This window comes from Tiliqua scincoides, chromosome 5 (assembly GCF_035046505.1).
Source record: "Tiliqua scincoides isolate rTilSci1 chromosome 5, rTilSci1.hap2, whole genome shotgun sequence".
NCBI lineage: Eukaryota > Metazoa > Chordata > Lepidosauria > Squamata > Scincidae > Tiliqua > Tiliqua scincoides.
In genome coordinates this window covers 117,681,316-117,708,301 of record NC_089825.1, presented here as the reverse complement: position 1 = coordinate 117,708,301, position 26,986 = coordinate 117,681,316, and the positions used below count along the sequence as shown (strand labels likewise).

General features: G+C 46.1%; 1 protein-coding gene and 1 pseudogene across 1 annotated transcript; both read right to left on the bottom strand.

The window, feature by feature from the left end:
* Positions 1–1,798: 1,798 nt before the first annotated feature.
* LOC136653427 (serine protease 27-like) lies at positions 1,799–21,487 on the bottom strand. Its single transcript, XM_066630326.1, has 6 exons — positions 21,400–21,487; positions 6,271–6,297; positions 5,819–5,981; positions 4,913–5,184; positions 3,509–3,678; positions 1,799–2,092 (listed from the first exon to the last, which is right to left on the bottom strand). The coding sequence occupies exons 1-6, from the start codon at positions 21,485–21,487 to the stop codon at positions 1,799–1,801; spliced, it is 1,014 nt and encodes a 337-aa protein (XP_066486423.1).
* Positions 13,286–13,404, bottom strand: LOC136654857 (5S ribosomal RNA; annotated as a pseudogene).
* Positions 21,488–26,986: the final 5,499 nt, after the last annotated feature.

Genomic DNA, 26,986 nt, shown 5'->3' with positions numbered 1-26,986 from the left:
TGCAGAGGTAGTGAATGGTGGGCTGGGAAGAACTTATACGGTATTTTTTTTTTAAAGGAAGGAAGATAACTCAGGGTTCACTGGCTTTTTGCCCTATAAAACTATTTTAAAATAATGGGGGGTGGTGGAAAGGAGGAATTGGAAAATAAAATGATGAGAAGAAAGCTTCCCCCTCCCAAGGGAAAATTATTATTATTATTATTATTATTATTATTATTATTATTATTATTATTGATACTGCTTTTCAACAAAAAGTAGTTCACAAAGTGGTTTGTATAGTAAAATAAATTAATTAATGCTTCCAGGCTCCAGAAGGCTCACAATATCACACACACACACACACACGATGCAAAAGTGACACCAGCAACAGTCACTGGAAAAGACACCATGCCAGGGTGAAGAGGGACAGTTTCTCTCCCACTGCTGAACTCAAGAGGATACTACTACTTTAAAAGGTGCTTTGTGGCCCAGTTAGCAGGGGTTAACTGACACTGGTAATGAAATGGCCAGGCCTGAAATGAGAGGCTGAAAGCATTGGAAAGGCCCTTGGCTGAACGGAACTTATTTCTGAGCAGACGATACAGAAGGATCTTGACCATTATGAAGGGCACTGCAGGGGAATGTGGTACTCTATAGAGAACCTCTGATTTAATCCTGCAGGCAGCTAATTGCAAGAAAGTAGTGCTTTTGTAGCACTGTAGGGATCCACTGTGGAAGCACCCTTGGTTTATAGCTGCTCATGTAGTTGCAGACCATGCTTCTGAAGCAAGCAGGGTATACAAGGAAAGCAGGGAATACTGTTGTCTTGTATGCTCCCTGAAGCATTTGGTGGGCCACTGTGAGATACAGGAAGTTGGACTAGATGGGCCTTTGGCCTGATCCAGAGAGGCTCTTCTTATGTTCTTACCTACAATTTGGCCCTGCAGATTGCAAGTGCCTGCCTTCTGCTTTAATTTGTAACCTCAGAGTTCTCAGAGGTGAAGATGGAATTCTGGGGTTTTGACTCTACACTACCATCTTTTAAGTACTGCTGAGGGTCAAACCAGATGCCGTATCAGAAGATCCATGGGTGACCAAAGAGCCACGGCACCAAAGAGTGCAGTGACCAAAGAGCGACAGCACCCTTAGGGACTTCCTGAATTAGATCAGAGTTTTCCTGCCCTGGCTTCTCTCCAGAGCTTTGGGAATAGCCCCTAAGCATTGTAGCCTTTTCTTGGTGGGGGCGTTTCTTTGGCATCTGCATAACAGGAAGACACCACCAGCAGGTAAAGCTTCTCCTTCTATAGCTTTTCAGTGCCAGGAGAAGGCTCTCCTGCTGCTTTCTGTCTGCTGTTCAGCTGCTGAAAGGGCACAATTGAGATCTAGAACCTGACAGCAATCCTACAATACCCACCTGGAGCCTGGAATGGACCCTCATGACTTTTCTTCCCCGATGAGACCCCAAAAAGCACTTCTGCTTTCAAAATTGAAACCCAATGAACCCGGATGACCCACTTCCGAAAGCAAATCAGGTAAGGCCCAGAGGCAATATCCAATTATAAGTACTTCTGCTCCAATAGCCTGAAGCAAAATCTCTTCCAGCAGTGGAAGACTGAGTCCATCTCGCATACATACACACAGAACAGGAGCGTCCCCTTATCAGAACTGAGGAATGCATTGCTCAGTTAATGCAACTTAACAGTCCACTAGCAGATCCAGAAGCCTCCTCCTTGGCAGTTCTGACATTCTCTTCCAAGCTCGGTGTATAGGATTTGTACATGCTCTTCCCAGGAAAAATAGCAGGCCTCCTCGAAAGAGTCTACTCTGAAGATAGCAGTAACAGGACAACGCTCAAGATGGTGGAGGTGAGTTGAAAACTTGCAGCTGATGCACTGTTGAAACTCCGATTGATCACAGTCTGCCTCTGACCTTTGGTGCCCACAGCTGTAAATTTCAGTTCCGGTATTATGCTGTGGATCCAAGACTCGTAATATGTGAGACGGGCATAAACTCCAGGGCGGTTTTTCTGGGCGCACCCTTCTCCCCAGCTTACCACGCCCGCCTGCAGCCAGGAGTCATCCATCAGGCAGACCAGTGGCCCTCCAGAATCGCCCTGTGAAGAGAAAAACTAAGTGGATTATGGGATATAGGATGATATCTAGTGTCTTATACTTAATAGCTTATACAGAATAGGCAAGAAGAAGTAGGAGACTTGTGTGTCATCAAGAAAGCCCCTCTACAACCCTCTAGGACAGGGGTGCCCAAACCCCGGCCCTGGGGCCACTTGCGACCCTCGAGGCCTCTCAATATGGCCCTCAGGGAGCCCCCAGTCTCCAATGAGCCTCTGGCCCTCCGGAGATTTGTTGGAGCCCACACTGGCCAGACGCAACTGCTCTCAGCATGAGGGTGACTGTTTGAACTCTCGCGTGAGCTGTGGGATGAGAACTCCCTCCACTGCTTGCTGTTTCACATCTGTGATGCAGTAGTGGCAGCAAACGAAAGGCTGGCCTTGCTTTGTGCAAGGCCTTTTATAGGCCTTGAGCTATTGCAAGACCTTCATTCATTCATATAAGTTCATCTTTAATATATTCATTTATGTAAACTTAAGTAAATTTATTCAAATTTTAAATGTAAATTAATTCTCTTTTTTTGCCCGGCCCCTGACACAGTGTCAGAGAGACGATGTGGCCCTCCTGCCAAAAACTTTGGACACCCCTGCTCTAGGACTTTGAAAGATGTTAAGAATATAAGAACATAAGAACAGCCCCACTGGATCAGGCCATAGGCCCATGTTGACTTGACACAATATCAAGACCCCAAAACGATTACTTAAGACTACTCAAATTGTTTTTAATTGTTATTGTCTTGTTATTCTATTCCTAAATAGATGGTGGTGATATATGTGGGGTAAAGCAGAGAGCCGTGAGACCTTTTCCAGGGATCACCTTCTTTTGCTCTTTTGGGGCGAGTGGGGAAATCACCTCTCCCGTCTATCCAGGAGCAACCTAAAGACCTGTGTGCCCTTTGAGACAGACATAGGACTAAGAGCCCAATCCTGTGCATGTCTACTCAGAAGTAAGTCCCATTAGAGTCAATGGGGCTTACTCCCAGGAAAGTGTGGATAGGATTGGGCTGTAAAACTCCAGGTCCTGGCATCAGCTTCTGAAGAGACAGCCAAGGGTGTGAGACAAGTCTGCTCTCTTAGTACTTAGTACTATTTTGTAACCTTAATTTTGTTTTTGTTTACTCTTATCATCCATTGGGATGTACTGATAGATTCCTGGATGACTCACAGGAGAACAGCAAGGTGTTCTGATTTTCAGTTGTTTATAGCCACAACCAAAAGGCTTCTGTTCTTCCTGTATTAGGGTGTCAGAATCCCTGAGCTGTTGCAAGTGTGCATTTGTGACTGCAGATCACCCCATGGGCATGCAGCACATGGGATGCCAAGCAATTGGCTCTACCCCTCTAAGCCACCATTTTTATGCCTGGCCCCAGCTTGTGGATCTAAAGTAGAGCCAAGACCCACGTGGCAGGCGTCCTGTCGTCCTGCTGCGAAGCCAGCACATATCATGTCGCTTTTGATGTCCCGTGTCCCCTGGGGCTCTCCAGAGTCCTGATGATAGAGGGCATTGCAGGTGTTTGTGCTGATGATTGGGACTTCTAGCTTCTGTAAAATATCAGAGGTTTGGTGTTCTTCTGTAAGAAGAGGAGGAAGTCAATTCAGAGATGGACAAATCAGACATGAACAAACAGAAAGCAAGAATGAAGCACTCTGAGAAACAGACTTCAGAATTGCTATAACTGAGTAGCACAAAAGCTTCCAAGGGAAATTCCTGTGTGGCTTTGAATCTGTGTGTAGATCTGATGCTATCAGGTTTGGGATCTATAGGGCCTGGGAACATCTCGCTCACAACAGAGAGTCATTGTTCTTTTTGAGATATTTGTGTGTGCTATTCATTCTGTTTCACCAATTCATCTCCCATCAGAAGTGGGCTGCAAACCCACTCTGACTTGTTTGTGTACTTTTTGGACTGGATCTCATGTTTGTTTTGCTTTGCATAATAATGGAGCATGCCTGTGATGTTTGGCCTTTTGGCCTCACTTTGCAAAAGCATCCCTTTCTTTTGTAGGGTAGCCCAAGACCTGTCAGCCCCAGAGGCAGGGCAGTAAATGCCACCCTCTTGCTTGGCAGTGTGTCAGATGCCATCTCCACCACCAGTGGAATAGAGTGGGAGAGGAAGTAGAGGAGAGACACTCTAGCCCACTACTCTCCTTCACACTTCCACTTTATTCCCCGCTTCATTTTCCAATCCTGTGAATGGCAAGAGGAGGAGTAATGGAGGTAGGCAGACCAACAGTTTGCAGCTGTCTCCACAAATCTATCACCTGAGGTGCCTGCCCTAGTTGATCTCATGAATGGGCTGGCCCTGCACTGCTGTCTCTCAGGATATATATCCGCCCTCTGAGAGCACCACATCATGAACCTGCAAAAGTGCACTCCGGCCCATAAAAACTTACGGCACAAGAAATAGATTAGGTGGGTGTAATCCAGTGGTTCCCAAACTCCTCCGAGGGAGTTGGGTCTGTTGTGAGTTGTTGTGGGGGTGGTACGGTAGTGGGGGTCATGGTGCTGCAGGGACCTTGGGGCATTTTACTATACCTGGGTGCATCCTGAAGCCTCCTGGAGGCTTGGAGTCCCTTCTGTGACCCTCGACATGGCTGCACTGAGCTCCAATCACTGCAGCGCTGTTGGGGACCCATTCCTGGGCCACTCCCCTTAAAAGGGAAAGGCCCATTTCTGGTTCCCATGGGTTGAAGAGTAGCTTATGACTTTTGCAACACGTAGTTTGGCCCAGATTCCTCCTTAACAGAATCCTTTCCAGCAGAGGTGGTCTGGGGAAGGGTAAGTGCTAATTCTCCCTGCACCCACCTCCACTTTGCACATCTCCCCAGCCAGTGACCCAGCACTTGTGCCCTGGGGGGAAGATGACACTGGCATCTGGGAGGCAGATGGGAACGATTCGGTGGGTGAACTTCACAGGGTGCTCCAGCTCCACCAGGGCGATGTCTCCGGTCCTTAAATCCCCCTCATATGTTGGGTTGCGGACAATGCGTCTCACGGCAACAGTGATGGAGTGAGGACCTGGATCCGACAGCTTCAGTGCTCCAAGCAACACTGAGAAATTGGCAGGTTTGTCAGTCCTAGAGGTGCAAAGAGAGAGACAATGGAGAGAGGCTGCTCTCTGGGGTTATTGAAAATGGAGTTTGGTGTATCAGGGTGTAGGCACAAGTGGGGGCAGTGGAAGTCTGGCCTCCTCAGGGGTATTCCATGTGCATGTTGAATCAGCTTCAATGCATTACTAACAACTGAGAGGCATCCAGTGAAACTGATCTGCAGGAGGTTCAGGACAGGCAGGAGAAAGTATTTTATCACACAATACATGTGTGAGTTATGGAATTTGCAGCCCCAGGATGTGGTGATGGTCAGGATAAGGCTTTAAAGGGGGAATTAGACAAATGCATAGATCTGGAAGATAGGTATCTGTCAATGGGTATTAGCCATAATGGTTGAACAGAATCTTGATTTTGAAGGCAGTGTAACACTGAATACCAAATGCTGGGGGGGGGGCACAGTGGGAGAGGACTGTTGCCTTCCTGCTTACTTCTGCTTGGCCACTGTGAGAAACAGGATATTGCATTAGGCAGGGCCTTGGCCTTACCCAAGAGGGCTCTCCTCATGGCTTTATATGCCTTTAGGTTTTGAAAATGTGAGTGGAATTTTGCTTCTCACTTGTGGAACAGAAGAAGCCCTGTATGTTCCCGAGTCCGTACTTACGGTTGGAAGCAGTGGGAGGCTGTGACGATCCACTGGTCTCTGATGAGGGACCCTCCGCAGTGATGCTTTCCGTTCCGCATGAGGCTGACTTGCCAAGGCCATTCTCCTGCTTGGGAATTGTCCCCCCCTACGATTCGGTTCATAGACCCCTGCTTGCCACACACTGAGGAAGAGTTATTTTTGTTATTATTTTTATTTAAAAAGATATCTCTACCTTAGAACACTTTTAGGGCACAAAGTCCTTTCTAAGCTTTATCACCTTGTAAATCATTTGCTAGTGTCTATTTTACAGTGTTGCTAGGCCCATTTTACAGGCTTTTTCGGGCTGGTGTTTTGTGGGCAAGGCTGCCCTCCTTCACATTATCCCCTTACATCTGCAAAGTCTTAAGTTGCCCCCAGTGAACAGAATGCCAGCTTTGGACAATACAAAAGAAAGGAGAAACTGCACTCACCGCTTGTAGCACCGCTCGGGTTGGCGTCTAAAATGGAAGAGAGAAACAGGACATAAGCAATGGCATGAGGCCAGAATCCAGAGTCACTCCAGTTCACTGTGCAGTAGTGTTGCTGGGGGGATGCAGTGGTGTGCAGGTCGCACCGGGTAATGCACATGGGGGTGGGTGGATGAAACCACTACTGGCCCAAATTTTTAAAATCTTGGTATTTTTGAATAATACCATCATGTTATATATCATTCAATGCATGTTTTCATGCAGAATGCAATGAAACACACTGCGTTGGAATATTTCTATTCTATCAAAAGTTATAGCCAAAAACCATCAGGGGCGGGGTGATGGTGCATCACCATGCCCACTGCCCAGGGCATTGCCCTGCCCACTGCATGGGAGGAGGTTCATCATGGGGGCAACGTGTTGAACTCCTGCACCAGGTGATGCAAGCCCTAGTGACACTGCTAGCACTATGACTTCTAAATATGGGGCTCAAATGCTGTTCTTCAATTGGCTTCAAGGCTCTCTTTGAGTTGCCTTTTCCTTTTATTTTTATGATGGGTACAGCAACTGTTACCTTGCACATGCCTGATCTCTGAAGCTAAGCAGGGTCAGGCCTGGTTAGTACTTGGATGGGAGACCACCTGGGACTACCTGGTACTGTAGGCTTATACCATAGTCTTTCGAGACTGAAGGTTGCCAACCATTCCTTCTATTTCAGGCTCTGTCAAAATGGCAACAGTCAGCCCTACTCCTGGAAATGAAGGGTGGGGGGATCCACATCCTGACACCCTCTTTACACTGGCTGGTGTCTCTGTAGAGGCCAAATCTATTCCCCTTCACATTAACTTTAAAATACAGGTAGTTAGAACATAAGAACATAAGAACAGCCCCACTGGATCAGGCCATAGGCCCATCTAGTCCATCTTCCTGTATCTCACAGCGGCCCACCAAATGCCCCAGGGAGCACACCAGATAACAAGAGACCTCATCCTGGTGCCCTCCCTTGCATCTGGCCTTCTGACATAGCCCATTTCTAAAATCAGGAGGTTGCGCATGCACATCATGGCTTGTAACCCGTAACGGATTTTTCCTCCAGAATCTTTTCCAAACCCCTTTTAAAGGCGTCCAGGCCAGACGCCATCACCACATCCTGTGGCAAGGAGTTCCACAGACCAACCACACGCTGAGTAAAGAAATATTTTCTTTTGTCTGTCCTAACTCTCCCAACACTCAATTTTAGTGGATTTAGTAGTTGCAGTTAAACAGTGGATATGTGAATGTTAAATACGGAAATTGGGGTGGAAGGCTATGCAATTTTTGACTTATTTATTTATTTATAAGGATTGATTCTTACTTTTTCTGCCTTGGCAAGCTGAGTGTGGCTGACAACAAAAACAAGAGCATCTTAAAACAACACATTCAGAGTCACATACAACACTACAGAATTTGCTACAGAAATGTACTGCCTATGTCTGTACATTTATGCAATCACTGACATATTCAAAGGTTAGCTCATTCCTGTGACTTTCCAGTCTGTATTGTGTGGCTCTTGATGAAAACAAAGTCAAAAATGACAATGTCGACAGGTTAATTCAGGATATATAGCTAAAAATATGCTCAGAACAAACAGTGAAGCTCCATGATGCGATGCTTATGAATGAGCAGTAGGTTGAAGTCTTGATGACTTCTATCTTATTTGAAAATGCTAATCAAGGCATCTCCTCCAGCCAGAATTTATGGTATGTTCATGCAGATGCTAATAGCCCGAAATCTGAACTGTTTGGCAGTTCAGATTTAGGATGACTGATCTTGGCTAACTTGTAGAGCAATTAAAGTCTTGCAAATTCCACGTGCTGCACACAGATCTGAGCTCTCCAGCAGCTCTTTCATTAGAGTACCTTTCAACCAGAAGTGATCTTCTCAGCAGGTCTTTGATGTCCCAGGATTTGAGATGTTTATCTCCATTAGAGTTCATGGTTGATAAGGTCTTGCAAAACTGGCTCGGTTTGCTTTGTTCTAGAAAGCTTACCTCGAGCAAAGCTTACCTTTAGTAAAGCGATAAGGTCACTAAGGGTGCAATACATCAGAACGACAATGTCATGAGCTAAGTGCAACCTAACCTACTTGTTCCCCTTAGGGCAGTGATTTCCCACCTTTTTCATCTCATGGCACACTAACAAGGCACTAAAATTGCCAAGGCACACCATCAGGTTTTTGACAATTGACAAGGCACACCATGCTGCCAGTGGGGGGCTCACATCCCCACTGCCCCTACTAATAAATGATCTTCTCTCAAATTCCTGTGGCACACCTGTGGACCACTTGCGGCACACTAGTGTGCCACGGCACAGTGGTTGCAAATGGCTGCCTTAGGGCATAATCCTAACCAGGTCTACTCAGGAGTAAGCCCTATTTTGTTCAATGGGGCTTACTCTCAGGAAAGTGTGGTTAGGATTGCAGCCTTAGTGGGTCACCAAGAATGAAGGGCATTGCTCTCTGCTCTGACTTCATTCCAAAATTAGAGACTGGGTCACATATCTCACCAGACAAGCCCAAATGTGAGACAGTACAGCAGGACTCTACACATTCCATTTTATTCTCTTTCTGGATGACATGCTCATTACTTGTGAAAAAAAAACAACTGACGATGCTGACTGAGACTCGAACCCACAACACAAACTGCCACCATCACTTGCTGTTCAAAAACTGCAGTTGCACTGGTGGATGTTCCCTTCTGGGGAGGATAATTTGTTCAGACAACACTTACCCATCACCATCTGCAGAAGCACCAGTAAAGTCAATCCCAGTAATCTCCTGCTTGCCCCTGAGTCCTGTCCTTGATGCCCCATATTTCCAATGCTGTCTTCTTGTAGGCAAGGAGAGGCGGAATTGGGCACACTTCCAAAATAAGGTTCATCCAAAGTCACGCTCTTCTACCTATGTGATGCAAACGCTGGCGCTTTATATATGCACCCTGGGAGGGCGTGTTCACACTGGGACTGCAGCCAAATCTGGGTGTCTGTTTTCCTGGGAATGTTGTGAAACCCATTGAGTAAATGACCCTTGATTCTTCTCAGCATTGCTTCCTTTGTTCCAAACATCTTCAGTCTCTGGTTTCTAGGCTGACCTTATTTATCCTGCATGGACTCCAATGGACAGAATTTTTCCTTCCTGATAATCCCAGAGACTTCTCCTTCCTGCACAGTCTACCCTACCACCCTGCAGCTGAGACTGCTTCCTTGTTGACCTAGCATTGGCATGTCTCAGTCTCCACATCTTTTGCCCAGCATCCTTTTTCTCAGGGCCAATTTTAAGCCAACTGGGCCACTCTCCCAATTGGGCCCTGCACCTGAGAGGCCCCCCCCATGCTATGGCAAAAATAAAATAAAAAATTATTTTTTTCCAAATCATTTCACAGTCTCTGAAATAAGTGGTTTAGTAATGACATCCTTTTCAAAGGAAATCTACACGTTTTGTTTATTTACTTAAAGGCTTACATGTGTGCAATTTTATATTAAAATGTGCTTAGATCCATTTGGTCCATTAACTCACATGCACTTTTAAAACACACATTTTGATTGCTTTCCATTCTACCATAGAGATATAAAGTCTATAATAAAGTTTATTTATACATCTAAGATTCTACAAACCTTGGCTGTGAACCTAGGGCCTCACAAAAAATGTTTCCAGTTTGGGCCCATAGCAATTAAGACTGGCCCTGCCTTCTTTGATATCGCCATTCCTCCTCTCAGTTAATTGCAGGCAGCGATGGGAACTCAACTCAGGATGACTCAGCTGGAGTCACGGATGTCGCTGACCCTGACTTGTCTCACGACTCAAGGTCAGTGACTCGAAAAAAGAGTTGGGTCTCAAAATGACTAGAGTCCCTAACCTCTCTCTCTCTCTCTCTCTCTCTCTCTCTCTCTCTGTGTGTGTGTTCTGGCTTCCTTTTTTTGCCACTTCTGCATCGCACCAAAGACTTTGTGGGCGATCCAGAAGCTGGCCAGAGTCAGGCGTCAAATGAGGTCAAGGCAGTTCTTTGCAAACAGCTGACTGGAGTGCAGATGGGATGGGAACATTAGGGGAGTATTAAATGAGGACACACACACACACACACACACACACACACACTCTACCTCTGTTTTTTCCGTGAAGTTCTACTCAGGGAAGCCCCTGACTTGTGACTTAACTCATTTCTCGAAATGACATGTGACTCGACTTGAAAGACTCTAAATTTCTTGCGGGTTAAGTCACAATGGTTGTGTTTTATGACTTGCAGTTGAGATGTCACTGACTTGGGACTCGACTCGTGACTCAAAATCAGTGACTCAAGCAAGGCCCATGAGAAGGAGGTAAAGGGGGTAATTTTTACCTGGGCCCAGAGTCAAAAAGGGGGTCCAGGAGCCAAAGGAGTGGGCCCAGAAATTTACTGGCATCTTTTATTTTCCAATCTCACCTGGACCCACATGGAATAGCGGCGGCTGCCGCGAACCATAAGCACTGGGCCAAGGAATGCATGCATGACTCTCCTTAACACAGTATCAAATCTGGGAGGAAACTGGCCTGCTACAGCAGCTCTTTGGCTTGTGGATCCTCTAACCTTGATGGAGTGTATAGGAACTGAGGGGCTACAGCTGCTGTAGAAGTAAATTTTAGCACAGATGGGACACTTTTCATTCTAGTGTGAACGTAAATATGATGATGCTAATTTTCCACAATGATTTTCTATATTTAAAAGATTTTAGAAAGACTTAAGAGTGTATTTGGTTTTTGGTATTATTGTATCTAGCTGCTAATGCTGCATGGGTGGGTAGACCTGGGCTCTGCACTGGAAAGCCTGAAGGGCTTCTTAGGCTTTTCTGGTCACCATTCCCTGCCCTATTTTGCCCCTTCCCTGCCCTGTTCTGCCAATCCCTGTTACCACCCTCCCACTCTGTTTTACCCCTTCCATCCCCCTTGGGAAGGGCTCAAAAGAAACTTTGTACCCCCTGATAAATTCCTCTCAGAGGCCCTGGACTCAAGCACATCCCTGATTGCAGGCAACAGAACAAAATCCCTTCTTCAGTACTCAGAATATGGTTTCCCCTCCTTGCAGCTAGAAATTCACTTGATTTACATTTTTTCTCTTCATTAATAAAGGGTGTGGAAAAAAGAAGAAGAAATCTATATGGGACAACCCCCTAGATTTGGAGAAGAGAGTGACATGCAGCTTGTGTGCGAGTGTCAAAAGAGCATCTATGGTCCAAAATAAGCGGCAAGAGTGTGGAAGGAGAAGCTAAATTAGATTCTCATCAGAGACGGCTTTGTGCAACGAAAGCTGATCTCTGCCTTTGCACAAGGTACAGAAGCAGCTGTGGGACCTACATTCCGACACATGTTGATGATTTCTTCCTGAGCTATGAAGAGAAGGGTGACAGGGAAGAAATTGTATGTCATCTGAACAAGGAAATAGGAGTTAGGTAACTGGATGTCATCATCTATTACCTTGGACAATAAGGGAGGAAGACAAACGCTACTTCCTGAACCAAAAACAAAAGGTTCTGGAATTCATAGAACGCTTTGGTCTAAAAAGAAACTAAAGAGGTGGCAACTCCCATCAAAATGAACTACCAAGAACCATATGAAGTCAACCAGCTTCTTCAAGACTATTGACAGGGCCATGAGTCTAGAACAGGTCCAGACATAGCAGCAGCAGCAGCAGGAATTCTATGCAGAAAAACTGACTTGCCCAACAAATGGCACTGAAATGCATGAAGAGGTTGGTGAGATACCTGAAAAGAAATGCCCATTAATTAAAGCTGCCTTCAACCTGCAATCCTAGATTAGTAGGATACATGGAAGCAGATTATGGAAGAGACAGTAGAGATCACCAGTTCACCAGCGCAGTGGCATCAATTTGTTTGGTGTCACCCAGTGCGCACAGTGGCCTTGCTCCTTCCAGCCTTTCTGGTGCGTCACCTCCAGCCCTTCCTCTTGCGAAAGCTCCCCAAGCCACCTGCTTGGCTTCCTGCAGCCTGCTCAACGTCAGGGTTGGCAGTGCAGACAACTATCTTGCTGAGTAGCACCCCAGCATCCCTTGCACTAATCCAACCAGCTTTCTTGGCTGGTTAGCACCCCAGTCGGCATAGCACAAGGCATGCTGGGTACTACTCAGCAAGATAGCTGACTGTGCTGTGACTCGATATCGGGCAGTGCAGAAGGCAGTGTGGGGGGCAGCACGGGGGGCTTGGGTGAAGAGTCATTTTGGTGTCACCCCCATGATGTCACCAGGTGCGGTCTGCACCCTCTGGTGATGCAACTGGACCTGCAGCTATCTGTGTTTCTGTGGAGGCAAGACCACCATTGTGAAATCACTACTCTTTTTTTTTCTTTTTCTTTTAATCAGGTTATTTGCCAGTCTCCAGGCTGATCAGCTGGCAAATAAATAGAAAAACAGGTGAGGGCTTGGGGTTCTAAACCAGTCCTCTGAAGCAACAAGAGCTGGTTTCTGCCTCCAAGTTGGAACCATCCATTAAGCTGGCTGATGTGGTCCCCTCAAGCACCTCCACTGCTTCTTCTCCTTCTCCTCCTTCCGCTCCTGGGATTGAAAACAGAAAAGGGAGATAGAGCAGAAGTGAGGAGAGGAGAGGGATGGACTTGAACGTCCTCTCCTCCACACTTCGTCTTTGTTCTGTTCCTTTCCAGTTCAGAAGGTGGAAAGAGCAAAAGCTGGCACGTCATGCTGCAAAGGGGCAGCTTTTGGCACACTCCTTCAGTTGCCAGGATGCTTTGTGCCAGTCCTGTCTGCTTCCAGGTTGCTGATCTAGCCATTTCCCCAACCTCAAATGCCTTTTTTTTTGTCTGCCCATGTTCAAATTTGTTCCTTTTTGACCCTCCACCAGCAAGTAAGGTGTGACTACAAGCACCTACCATGATAAATGTTTTTGATCATTGCTAAACACCATTGACTATTAGCAGTTGTTAAGAACACATGTTAGCACCTGGTTGGCAACCTTCAGTCTCGAAAGACTATGGTATAAGCCTACAGCACCTGGTATTCCCAGGCGGTCTCCCATCCAAGTACTAACCAGGCCTGACCCTGCTTAGCTTCCGAGATCAGACAAGATCGGGCATGTGCAGGGTAACCTGCTCATAGGTAAAGCAGTGGTTCTCAAACTTGTGCGTTGTGACCCACCAGCTGGAGAACCACTGCCCCTTTGTCTTTAAGGGTTCCTCTGAAGGGCTCTGCAGGGCTCCTGCATGGCTTGTAGAAAGTAAAAAAAAGTTATTGCTACCCACTTCTGGGTTGCAATTGCAAAATTGGAACTGGGTCATGATAACTTTTTCTTTATGCAAGCTGCAGGGAGCTCTTCAGAGGGCTCCATGGGGCTCTCTGCACCCTGGCAGCAGGTAAGTTAAGAAAAGCCCCCTCTTCCTCTGCAGCAGCGTGATCCTGCAGCAGCGTGATTCCACCCCATCCCTGCAAAGACTTAGGCCAACTGAAGTTGTTGCATCATGCAGCAACTTGGAAGGGGGACAATCTTCTCTGTCCACCTTCTTGCCTCTAGTACTTCTCCTTCTCCTTCTACTCCCTGGGTGGAAAAGGAAGAGAGGGACCGATAAAAGATTAAAAGAGAAGAAAAAACTGAATCCGTGGCTGTTATGAATCTTCTAATTCCTCCTTTTCTATCAGAAAGCAAAATGTCGTCATTACAAGCAGGTTACCCAGCAACTCACCTTTTTCACGTGACTCAGTGCTTCAAATATGGTATTTGTTCAACTGGCAAACGGTCTGCATGGAAAGATCACATGCAAGTCCTGGGTGTGGAAACATGTTAAGAAAGACGTTCCCATGACTGTCCTCCAGGAAGCAAATCAGGGTTGATTCACAGAGGGAAGAATCTGGCACTGTGTCATAGGTACGCAGCTGTATGAAACCAGGATAAGGGTGACCTCACAACTCTGGTTGTAAATCATCCCCCCATAATAAACAAAAAAGGAGTCACAGAACACTGTCATGTCTGACGTAGACTCACATTGTATTGAGTCTTGTGGCACCTTAAAGATGAAGAAACGTATTGTATTGAAACTTCTCACTTTAAAGTGTACACTTACTTTAATTCTATACTTACTGTCTGACATTGCCACTGCTCCTCCACTGGTACTGACTGCTCTAAAAGTCAGAACCAGTTGTAAAAGGCACTCCGACAATGCACGCTACCAAGAATGTTAGTGGGAAGGCTACTACCTTCCCACTCGTGTCATCAGCTTTCCCGTCACCCACCGGAGAAGGTAAGTCAGCAGGAGAGGCAGGAGGGGTGTGGAAAGCAGAATAGGGGCTGGGAGGGGTTGATACTTGGTGGGAAGGAGGTGGGGATGGGTGGATCGAATTCAGGAAGGGGGCAAATTCAGTGGTAGTGCCTACCAAATCCTAATCCCCTTCCTGGACCCTATTCCACGGCATGGGTCCACACCAACCTGGCTCAGCTATTTAGCTAGTGTAAGTTTGAGTAGACCCCCCTGCACCATGGAGGCTTACTCCGGGTAAGGGAATAATTATTCCCTTACCCAGAGGAGACCTCTGCACCTGCCCTCCCCACTGCAGGATGCAGAGGTAGCAATTTTGATACTGCTGCATCAGTAGGGAGAAAGAATAGGATTGGGCTCTTAAAGAAACAATTCTTCACCAGAAAAAAACTTCAGAGAGAGATAAGACCAAGAATCAGCTGCGCTAGAACTAATTGCAGACTCGGTACACTCTCTTTGGGCCTCAGTGGGGACAAATGGATTTTTATCACATGACTGGGTTAATTTGTTTAGCACTGCTAGGAGGCTGTTATCGCCAATTGTGCACTGCCACCAGGCTTACCTTATATAACTTTAAATTTGTAACGAAGCCAGGCTTTTTGAATTTTCCCTTGAATTGGACTCTGCTTAAAAAAAAAATATACACATACACACACTTGCACAAGTGCCTACTGAATTTCACTGCTTGCATTTGGTGGACTGTGGTCCATAATGGAATAGGCTACTATTTTTGTTGGCAACCTTCAGTCTCGAAAGACTATGGTATCGCGCTCTGAAAGGTGGTTCTGGAACAGCGTCTAGTGTGGCTGAAAAGGCCAATCCGGGAGTGACAATCCCTTCCACACTGGGAGCAAGTGCAGTCTGTCCCTGGTCTCTCTCCCTGGCTATGGGCCTTCCTTCTTTGCCTCTTTGCCTCAGTCTGTTGGCCAAGTGTCTCTTCAAACTGGGAAAGGCCATGCTGCACAGCCTGCCTCCAAGCAGGCCGCTCAGAGGCCAGGGTTTCCCACTTGTTGAGGTTCACTCCTAAGGCCTTCAGATCCCTCTTGCAGAATTCCTTGTAATAATAATAAATAATAATAACAGTATTTATATACTGCTTTTCAACTAAATGTTCACAAAGCGGTTTACAGAGAAAAATCAAATAACTAAATGGCTCCCTGTCCCAAAAGGGCTCACAATCTAAAAAGATGCAAAAAGAATACCAGCAGACAGCCACTAAAACAGACAGTGCTGGGGTGAGGTGGGCCAGTTACTCTCCCCCTGCTAAAAAAAAGGAGCACCCACTTGTATCGCAACTAGGCTACTATTAAGGTGCTACAATGTGCTGTTTTCGCTGCTATAGATGGAGGGCCCAATCCTGTCCAACTTTTGAGCCTCAGTGTAGTCACAATACAGCCCCATGCTAAGGCAACATGTGTTCCCATACCTAGAAAAGGTCCCAGTGACTGCCCCTCCACCACAGGATGCAGCACACACCCCACTGGCACAACTAGACCAGAACTGGAAAACTGGATAGGATTGGGCCCTAACATAGCTACTCCTCTGAAAGCTAGAAGACATATATTATATTGGCCACCAAGGCTGGCCACAGGATTATTCCATTGTTATATTGATTGCTGTCCAGGAAGGTCAGTTTCCTCAATGGGAGCTAATGATTGGGAGATGTACTGCTAATAGTCAGGCTTGCTCTGCAGTTTCTGGGGGGGGGGGAGAGAGCACAATGGCACTAGGGTTTGCGTCACCCAGTGTGGCAGGCCAGTCCTCACCCCCATGATGGACCTCTTCCATGCAGTGGGTGGGACAACACCCCTGGCGGTGGGCATGATGATGCACCGTTGCACCACACCAGCTGGTTTTTTTGGCTATAACTTTTGATAGAATAGAGCTGTTTCAATGCAGTTAGTTTAATTGCATTCTGCATGAAATGGCACATTAAATGATGTATAGCACAATATTATTATAAATTATTCAAAAATAGCAAGATTTTGGGCATTAGTGGTATCACCCCCCCCTGTACGTGTCACCCATTGCTGCCTGCACACACACCCCCTGCAACCCCCTAGTGATGCCACTGAGATAGATCACTGTGGGTTGGCTGACATTGGGGTTAAAAATTTCTCTGAAAATTAGAGACAGAATACTGGATCTGTTGCCTCGTAGGCCTGCCTATTTAATGGCATTGATGTTGTTCTTGTATGTTGTTAAGTAAGTATTGCAAAGATGCCACCAGATGCCAGTGCTCTCATCCAAGGGCAATCAAATGTAGGTTTGCACTGTCCCAGGTGCTTCGCATTGTCTGAGGAAGTGGGGACATGTAACATTATGGAGGGCTGTGTATATCCCATGAACCCACACAAGAGCAGCATTTGATATGGAGCACTGAATTTAGCACCCCAGTTTTAAAGCAAGTTTGTAGTACTTATGTCCTGAAGACTGGTATGAGAACATTCCTGGTGAAGTCTCAAAAACAGACCAGGGTGTGTGTGGGTGTACTCACATAACATTTCCCAGGGGCAGGGTTTGGAATGATCTTCCTATCTCCTGTCCTCCTTAACCTTCCTTTGCAGAATAAATTAGGCAAAAGAAGAGCACAGTGGTGTAGCTAAGGGGGGGCAGAGGGGTACATTGCCCCGTGTACCATGTCTTGAGGGGGTGCCAACGCCATACCTTTGATGGTGGATCCTGAGGCACCTGGGAGATGTTCTGAGGCTCAAGGGGGGCTGTGTGTGGCCTTCCTGGGTCTCAGAAGGCTTCCAGGACACTTTCTGATGTATGGGGAGGCTGCACACAGTCTCCTTGCACCTCAGATCACCACCTGAGTGCTCCTGCAGGGTATTCTGGACATCTGGACCCACAGTGCTGTTAAAACTTTTTGTGCCCCTGGGCACTAGATGCATTAGCTATACCACTGGACCTGCAATTAAGGACCCAATCCTATCTGGGCCTTGTGCCCTTTATGGTGGCATGAAAGCCAGGCTGCTGTTGTGTGCTTCAGGGGAGCTGCTGCAAATGGTCATTGGCATGGAGCATGCCGCAGCAGCTCCTGAAGGCTCTGCCACTCCTGGTTAGTTGGCAGTGGTAGTCAGGGAGGGTAGAGGGAATTTTGGAGTGAGGAGGAGGGAGGGGGCAGTTCGTGGAAGGGAGGGGATGGATCCTATTGGCAGTGCCTTGCACCATGATCCTATTCCCTCTTTTTCAGCCTGTTCCTTCCCTTTTTACTCCTTGGACTTAAACGTGAGCTTTATAGCTGGCATAGGTCTAAGGAGACCCTTAGGCCACCAAGAGGCCTACAAAGAGGTAAGGAAAATATTTATCACCTCTCCTAGGCCTGTTGATACCCCCATTGGATGCAATGTGCACTTTAATGGCATGGCTACATTGTTGCCAATGGTGGGGGATATGACTGGGCTGCAAATGCAGGAGAGAATTTGCTTTTGTTGATTACAGGTAGGGTGTCTGTCTGTCTTGTTTCTCTGTCTCCATGTTTTAAAGATCAGTTGAGTGTTCTGTTAGATTGGTAAAAAGTGTAATAAGAAAAAAAAAACACAAACACAGAATGGCAGAGGTTGGGATGAGTGAGAAGGAATGTGTTGGCAATCACCAGTGACATCACAGGTGCTAGCCAGTAGGTGCCTCCATTCTAAAGCAGTCATGACAGCAATGGGAGACCTGGGAAAATGCATTCACTGAGACGAAAGCCTTGGGATCCCTACAGTGACTGAATGATGTCTTTATATCCCTTGTGGAAGGAACATGCTGTCTGGAAAGACTCCAATCAGTTTAGAGGAACATTCATGGCCGTTGCTCCACATCGGTGGATCCCCTTTCCCTTGGAGTTCTGCCAAAGTCCCAGCTGACCTAGTTTTGGGAATAGAATAGAATTTATCATAGGGAAAGATCTAGATCTAATCAAGGGAGAGATCTATCATAGATCTTTTTGTTCTGCTTGCTGTTTTGATAGCTTGGGCTTGGTTATTTCGAGTGGGGTTTTAGAAGTTGTCTATTAATTAAATTAAATTGATTGATGTAATGCATTCATTAGTCACTTTCCAGCTAAATAAGCTCTCAAAGCCTCTGACAAAATAATGCAAGATACACTCCTGATGTTAACTGATATGAGTCTTACAGCCCAATCCTATGCATGTCTACTCAGAAGTCATGCTATAGTCAATGGGGCTTACTCCCAGGTAGGTGTGGATAGGACTGCAGCCTTAATGAGTTGATTGATATAACCCCTCATGCTCTTCAGCAGCCTCTGGTAGAATGACTGGCTTCTCACAAGGCAGGGAAACTATATCCTTCTGGTTCATCTGGAAGATGGTAGACATGGAAGTCTGCCACAGGGTCTCTCCTATTCAGGCAGACTGATCCAGCTGGGATTGTTGCATGCATTGTGCAGCTCGAGACCAGGATATGACCACTGTGTTTTGAGTCCCACTGTCTCCAAGTCTGTAGGAGTGGGAGAACTTTACGTAAGACAGCATTCCAGAATGTCCCACAGGATGGTTCTTTGGACTGCCTGTATAAAATTCCCCACCCACGGATGACACTGGTTTTGTACATCCAAGTGAAGAGCTTCCCTTTCTGATGCTAATGAGCAAAAAGGGACATTTGAACTTACCAGTGACTTCAAGCTCTTCCTAGTGGAAGTAGGGCAGCCTCCTTCACCTCACAGGAGTAATTGCATTCAGTAAATGGATTAGGTAGATCATCAAGGTAAATCCCTCTATTCTTGTCATCTGCTTTCGAACTTCCTGTTATCTGATCAATTACTTAAGGCTGCTTATAGATATTTCTGCAGATGGGTGTGTGCCTTTTCTGCAGCAAGGTGACCTTGACTTCTTCCCCATTCCTGTGCTTCTTACCAAACACACATAAAGACCCCAGATCAAAAATTGTCCTTCTGGTGAGCTGTATGCTTTATTTTTTAGTTTCTCCTGCACAGTCATCAGCTCAAGTGTTTGTGAGGTCTTCTTTGGAACGGTTTCTTCACTTCATTTTAACGTTTTGAAAACTGGTCTAGAAGAGAAGCAGCCTTCATGTCTGACACAAGAGCTAGCCAATCAGTGCTATGTACAGAACTGAGAAGGGGGAAAGGAGAGCAGTAGGCTTGGGTCAGTATTCCAGTGCAGTATTCCAGTGCAATGAGTATTCCAGTGCAGTCAAGGCAAGCTAAGCAGGGTCAGGCCTGATTAGTACTTGGATGGGAGACCGCATGGGAATACCTTCAGAGACTGAAGGTTGCCAACCAACCAACCAACCAAGATGGTGGTCCATCTAGCTAAGTTTTGTTGACACTGTGCAATATTTCAGATAAGGGTTTTTCCCCTGCACATGTCTGATCTTGTCTGATCTTGGAAGCTAAGCAGGGTCAGGCCTGGTTAGTACTTGGATGGGAGACCGCCTGGGAATACCAGGTGCTGTAGACTTATACCATAGTCTTTCGAGACTGAAGGTTGCCAACCAACCAAGGCAAGAGCCTGGATGATGTCATCATTTGGGGACATCGCTGCTGTCAGGAGGAGGAGTTCGAACCCCAGGGGAAATTCTGCTTACTTCCAAGAGATAGAATGCTTAGAACAGGAATATTATTCCTATTCAAATTTAGGAATAGGAAATATTCCCTATTTCAATCACAGAATAATATGAATTTAAAAAGACTTAAACGAGGTTTTCTAGGCAGCTTTGACTTCTAGTGTCTTATATATACTGCCCAATCCTATCCTTTCTGGACCACTGGTGGAACGCATGTTTGGCCAGCAGAAGCATCTGGTTCCAGGCAGAAGTGCCTGGTCACCGGTGTTCATTGTGCAAAGTTGCTGTGCTTGCCAGTGCTCCTGACCTGTGCAATGAGGCTGCCATGAGAGTTGCTTGCAGCCACACATGTTCGCCAGCAGCGAAGACGCTGCCCACTAGTGGCGAACACACTGTTTGCCAGCAACAAGTAAGGCAGCGGTGGGGGGTGGGCAGTGGAAGGGGCAGGGAAGGGAGTGAGAGGAACCAGGGCATTTCTGGATGAGGAAGGGGAGGAATTGAGAGTTGGGGGAGGGAGGTTGTAGATTTCTTAGTAATCTGTTTGGAAAGAAAACCAGCAAGACACATGCTTAAAATGTTAAGAACACTAATGATTTTCTAATCAGATTTATCCACAGAATTATCATGTGGATAATTTCATTTGTGTTAATTTTTGGAAGCTTTATAGATATTTGAGAGTTCACAGTGAGTTACCACTCATCTTCTCCTTGTAACTCTTAATAGAATGGCATAATTGTCACAGGTAATGTCTCTCTCTTGCTTGCCAGAGAACAGAAAAATCGTGACTGTTGACTGAAGGACAGCCATTGTGAAGATGCTTATGATATGTACACAGAATGTTCACAGTTATCATAACTTAAATGTTAGCTAGTGAAGTGCATTCTGGAGACACACAACTGAAAGAGTCCCAAATCCAGTCACCGTCTGGATGTGAACACATTTCCCATGTTTTACCCCTTCCAAGTTTTTGTTACAAATGTTGATGGCTTGGGGGAAGAATGGGCAGTCCAATCCTATGCTGCCTGGTGCCCAGGGATGCAGCGGCACAGAAATGACTGCCGCTGCATCCAATGGATGCCAGGCAGCTGCTGGCAGCTCCTGGCATCTCCTCAAGGGAAGATGACACCCCGGGTAAGATAAGTGGCCCCGCAATGGTACTACTCAACTCTGCACTGGCTCTTTGGCACAGCTGCCATGTTGGACCAGGAGGCCCAACGGGGGCTTTGGATCTGGCAGAACAGAGCTTCCTGCCCCACTCCGTCCCCTCCCCTCCCCCTGCCCTGGAACACTTCCCCGCACGCCCCCACTCACCATTCCACTGGGTGACATTGGACCGGCTTCCACCCAGAGCTGGCTCAGTGCAGGCTTCCGCTGGCGTGTCATAGAGTGTCACAGACATGCTTTACGGCACGTTTGCGATGCTCAGCGCTGGTGCTGGGCTGGTGCTGGTTGCAATGGATCAGGTCCTCAGTTATCTAGGATGCCAATCTGGTTCATCACACACATTTTTATTCAAAAACTTAATCTGTTGCTATATATAATTAAAAAGCAATACACTTTGTAAGTTTTTCTCTGACTGTTCCTTGTGAATATTTCTTATTCATTTATTTTTGCCTCACTTTGTCTGCTGTTGTTTATCAGGTCTTCTCCCTCATGTGTCACCATCCAGGCATTTCTTCATTCACTGCTTTCAATATATTTCCTGTTGGTTGCTGCTTGGGAATGATGCCATCCATTGTTTTTCTCTGTCTTGATCTCCTAAACTTGATTTCCTTTTGCTCACCCTGTGGCTATGACAAATTCAGAGAGATATACCTGACGAATGATAGGACTGAGCCCATTCCTAACTCCTGTTTCTATGTTGCGATGCCACTGAGCTCCTGGTGACAAGAATAGAATCCCAAAGGTCTGCATTCAGTGAATCACCCCCCTCCCCAATACATAGCTAACTGCCACCTCACTGCCAGAGCTTCAAGACATAGAGCCTTTCAAATCACTATATTTTCAGAGCTCCACCCAGTAAATTGTCCTTCTTTGGCAGAGGAAAGGCTGCAAGACTCCAAGCTTGTGGAGTTAAAAAACACACACTTTTGGTTTGGAAAAGCATTCCCTTTTTCAACTCCATCAGCTCCGTTTTCTAAATGCATTTTATTGCTGAATTTTTTTTACTGCCTTCTGAATTTCTAATGTTTTAGATCATTAGAGGTTGGCAACCTACAGCCTGTGGGCCGAATCTGGCCTGCCACCCAGTCATCTGGCCTATGGGGAGCTTCACTTGGGAGGCAAAGGCTCCAGCCCAATTTGCTGCTCTCTGAATGGGAAACTGGAGCCATCCACCTGGGCTCATGGCAAACTGGGTGGGTGGCCTCACTTCCCAAGCTGAGCTCCGTGCAGCCGCTTCTGGGAGCTTGGCAACCTGAAGCCCCTTTTAATGAAAAGCTTGCCAACCCCTATTTTAAGCTGTTTAAAATACTCTTTTCATTGTATTTTAGTGGGTTTTTATATTTGTAATTTCTACTGTGAGCCACAGTATGTTTTTTGGAAAAGCAGAATAAAAACCAATATGCTCAATCAATCAATCAATGTATAAACTTTGTTGCCTTTTTATTCTGGGTCATGGTCACCCAATCAACTTCAAAGCATAGTGGATATTTGAACCCTTCTCCTAATCTGTCACTATATACAGTGTCTGAGCCCGAGTCATCCTTCCTGAAGTTTCTAGCCAGCTCACACTGTGGTCTAGCCAGCTCACACTGAAGTTTCAAGCCAGCATCACATTGTGATGTTTAATGATGAACTACAGAGGTCAGGAGTTTCACCTTCATCAGGCTAACTTTACCCCAGGCCATTAGGGCTTATGCAATATTCTGGGGCAGGACGAGGGACAAAGGAAATCATTGGCAGCTCTAACTTGGGTAAGGAGAGAATCTCTCAGGTCTCAGGAAAACAGAGGCTTTGTGTTGCTCATTGCAGGTGTGTACAACAGCAAGAGAGAGGTAATCCTGCCCTCTGCAGGGGAGAATGATTATTGCAGATTATGAGTTTGCATAGGCTCCCTAATAGATTCTAGTCTGAAACAATAATATGGTACAGTAAAACGCTGGTTGATTTTTATTTGTTTTAAGCTCCGTTTTGAAAAGCCACACTGGTAGTTATTTTAAAAACCACAACACACTAGTTCTTAAATTCTGTGTGCATCATTTTAAGAAAGCATGGTTGAAGTACCAACCTCTCAGACTCAAGAGTTTTATATACTGTTATTCTCAAACCTCTGAATGCAACAGTAGTCACAAATGAGAATGGTGCAGTAATGTAACAGAATGCAGCAGAGACAGGTTGGAGATCAAGGGGCTATTGATGGTCCTGCACAGGTCCTTCTAGTAGCTTGGAGTGAATGCTCTCACTGGGATCCAATGCTGCCTGAGGAAATTCAAGGCCATCCATTTAACTCAATTGTTCCTAACCTTTAGGAGCCCATGCACCACTGAGGCAAAAATTAGAATCATTTTGGACACATGCAACACCTCAGTGCACAAAAATACAATTAAATTTGTAATAATTTGTAATAATTAAAGATTAGATTTATTACTTATAGAGAATTTGTGGGTAGCTGCTTTAGGTGGCTGTAGGTGGTCCATTCTCCACCCTCTCTGGTGGTCTATGGAAAGTGTCTCCTGAGCAAGTGTTCTCCCATGGACTACCAGAGAAGGCAAAGAGCAGATGACTCACAGCTGTAGCCACCACTTCAGTGTGAGAAGCAGCTACAGATGATCCATTCTCCACCCGCTCTGGTGGTTTGTGGGGGAGCACTTGATCATAAGAACATAAGAACAGCCCCACTGGATCAGGCCATAGGCCTATCTAGACCAGCTTCCTGTATCTCATAGCAGCCCACCAAATGTTCCAGGGAGCACACCAGGCAACAAGAGACCTCATCCTGGTGCCCACCCTTGCATCTGGCACTCTGATACATAGCCCATTTCTAAAATCAGGAGATTGCACATACACATCATGGCTTGTAACCCGTAATGGATTTTTCCTCCAGAACCTTGTCCAATCCCCTTTTAAAGGCGTCCAGGCCAGACGCCATCACCGCATCCTGTGGCAAGGGGTTCCACAGACCAACCACACTGAGTAAAGAAATATTTTCTTTTGTCTGTTCTAACTCTCCCAACACTCAATTTTAGTGGATGTCCCCTGGTTCTGGTGTTATGTGAGAGTGTAAAGAGCATCTCCCTATCCACTCTATCCATCTCCTGCATAATTTTGTATGTCTCAATCATGTCCCCCCTCAGGCGCCTCTTTTCTAGGCTGAAGAGGCCCAAACGCCGTAGCCTTTCCTCGTAAGGAAGGTGCTCCAGCCCAGTAATCATCTTAGTTGCTCTCTTTTGCAACTTTTGCACTTTGTCTTTTTTGAGATGCGGCGACCAGAACTGGCCTTACCATTGATTTGTACAACGGCATTATAATATTAGCCGTTTTGTTCTCAATACCTTTTCTAATGATCCCAAGCATAGAATTGGCCTTCTATACTGCTGCCGCACATTGAGTCGACACTTTCATCGACCTGTCCACCACCACCCCAAGATCTCTCTCCTGATCTGTCACAGACAGCTCAGAACCTATCAGCCTATATCTAAAGTTTTGATTTTTTGCCCCAATGTGCATGACCTTGCACTTCAATGTCAGTAAGTGTATCTGCCATTTTGCTGCCCATTCTGCCAGTCTGGAGAGATCCTTCTGGAGCTCCTCACAATCACTTCTGGTCTTCACCACTCGGAAAGGTTTGGTGTTGTCTGCAAACTTTGCCACCTCACTGCTCAACCCTGTGTCCAGGTCATTTATGAAGAGGTTGAAGAGCACCGGTCCCAGGACAGATCCTTGGGGCACACTGATTTTCACTTCTCTCCATTGTGAAAATTGCCCATTGACATCCACTCTCTCTTTCCTGGCCTTCAACCAGTTCTCAATCCAGGAGAGGACCTGTCCTCTAATTCCCTGACTGTGGAGCTTTTTCAGTAGCCTTTGGTGAGGGACTGTGTTGAACGCCTTCTGAAAATCCAGATATATAATGTCCATGGTTTCTCCTGCATCCACATGCCTGTTGACCTTTTCAAAGAATTCTAAAAGGTTCATGAGGCAAGACTTACCCTTACAGAAGCCATGCTGACTCTCCTTCAGCAAGGCCTGTTTGTCTATGTGTTTTGAGATCCTATCTTTGATGAGGCATTCCATCTTACCCGGTATAGATGTTAGGCTGACCGGCCTATAGTTTCCCGGGTCCCCCCTCTTTCCCTTTTTAAAGATAGGCGTGACATTTGCTATCCTCCAATCTTCTGGCACCATGGCCGTTTTAAGGGACAAGTTGCATATTTTAGTTAAGAGATCAGCAACTTCATTCTTCAATTCCTTAATAACTCTTGGGTGGATGACATCAGGGCCCGGTGACTTATTGATCTTTAATTTATCAATGAGGTCTGAAACATCTTCTCTTTTAACCTCTATCTGACTTAATTCCTCGGTCAGGAGGGGCCGTTCAGGCAGCTGTATCTGCCCGAGGTCTTCTGCTGTGAAGACAGAAGCAAAGAACTCATTCAATTTCTCTGCCATCTCTAAGTCTCCTTTTATCTCCCTCCCTCACCATCCAGAGGGCCAACCGCTTCTCTGGTGGGTTTCCTGCCTCTAACTTATTTGAAGAAGCTTTTATTATTCCCCTTAATGTTGCTGGCCATGCGTTCCTCATAGTCTCGCTTGGCCTCCCATATCACCTTCTTACATTTCTTTTGCTCAGCGAGATACTAGAAGTGATAGAAGGTGATTTTTTTTCCTGAGACCATGTGGACTACTTCTCAGGGTCTTGTGGACCACCTGTAGTCCATGAATCACCAGTTAGGAACCAGTGCGCTAGCTGGTCTGGTCCAAAAGCCCCTGATCAGTTTTCACGCTCTTAAAAGGGCTACGAAGATCCCAGCCAAGAGTTGGTAACCATTTCCCACCATTTCTCATTACTGTCCCCAGTGATATTTTTGTGGGACCCCAGGTTCACACCCAAGGTCTGTCAAATCTTAGAGCTATAAGTAACATTTCCCCAGGGTAAGGGGAAATATATCCCCTCACCCTGAGGAGACCTCCTGCCACCTTCCTAAGCTGCACTGGATTCAGTGCCAGCACACCCTACGATTGGGCTGCCTGTTGACCACATCATCACTGTGAAGTGAAACAGCACTGAGGCAGAACAGTTCTGAATGAAGATGGGAGAAAGAAAAGAAGACTCCCCCTCCCATTTTCTCTTTATACACAGGATGTATTCACCAAACCTCCACATTTAATTGCAGATGTAGTAAAAATAATAAGACTAAAGAAGCATTAAAACTGTGAATGATTGACGTTTGACGTGCATAAGAACATAAGAACAGCCCCACTGGATCAGGCCATAGGCCCATCTAGTCCAGTTTCCTGTATCTCACAGCGGCCCAGCAAATGCCCCAGGGAGCACACCAGATAACAAGAGACCTCATCCTGGTGCCCTCCCTTGCATCTGGCATTCTGACATAACCCATTTCTAAAATCAGGAGGTTGTGCATACACATCATGGCTTGTACCCCGTAATGGATTTTTCCTCCAGAAACTTGTCCAATCCCCTTTTAAAGGTGCATGGGACATCTTTCCATTAAAAAGCTTATAAAGCCCTGAACTATGAGGCCAAAGTTCTCCAAGAAGATGTCTGGTCCTGTTCTGTTCTTTTACATTTGAGGGTGTTTCCTACTTCCTCCAGGAAAAAAGATGGATGAGAAAAGCTGGGCTGACTTGAAAGTAGCCTGTGTTTTTAATGATCCATATTGCAGAATACACAGGTCTTGGGGCTTTTAGACTTTTTTTCCCCATGTGGATAAAATTT

Coding starts and splice junctions, on each gene's coding strand:
- LOC136653427 (XM_066630326.1), bottom strand. CDS start 21,487: ATGTCTGTGACACTCTATGACACGCCAGCGGAAGCCTGCACTGAGCCA. Junction 6,298..21,399: donor CAATGTCACCCAGTGGAATG/GTGAGTGGGGGC, acceptor CTTCCATTTTAG/ACGCCAACCCGAGCGGTGCT. Junction 3,679..4,912: donor GGGAGATGTGCAAAGTGGAG/GTGGGTGCAGGG, acceptor CTCTTCTTACAG/AAGAACACCAAACCTCTGAT.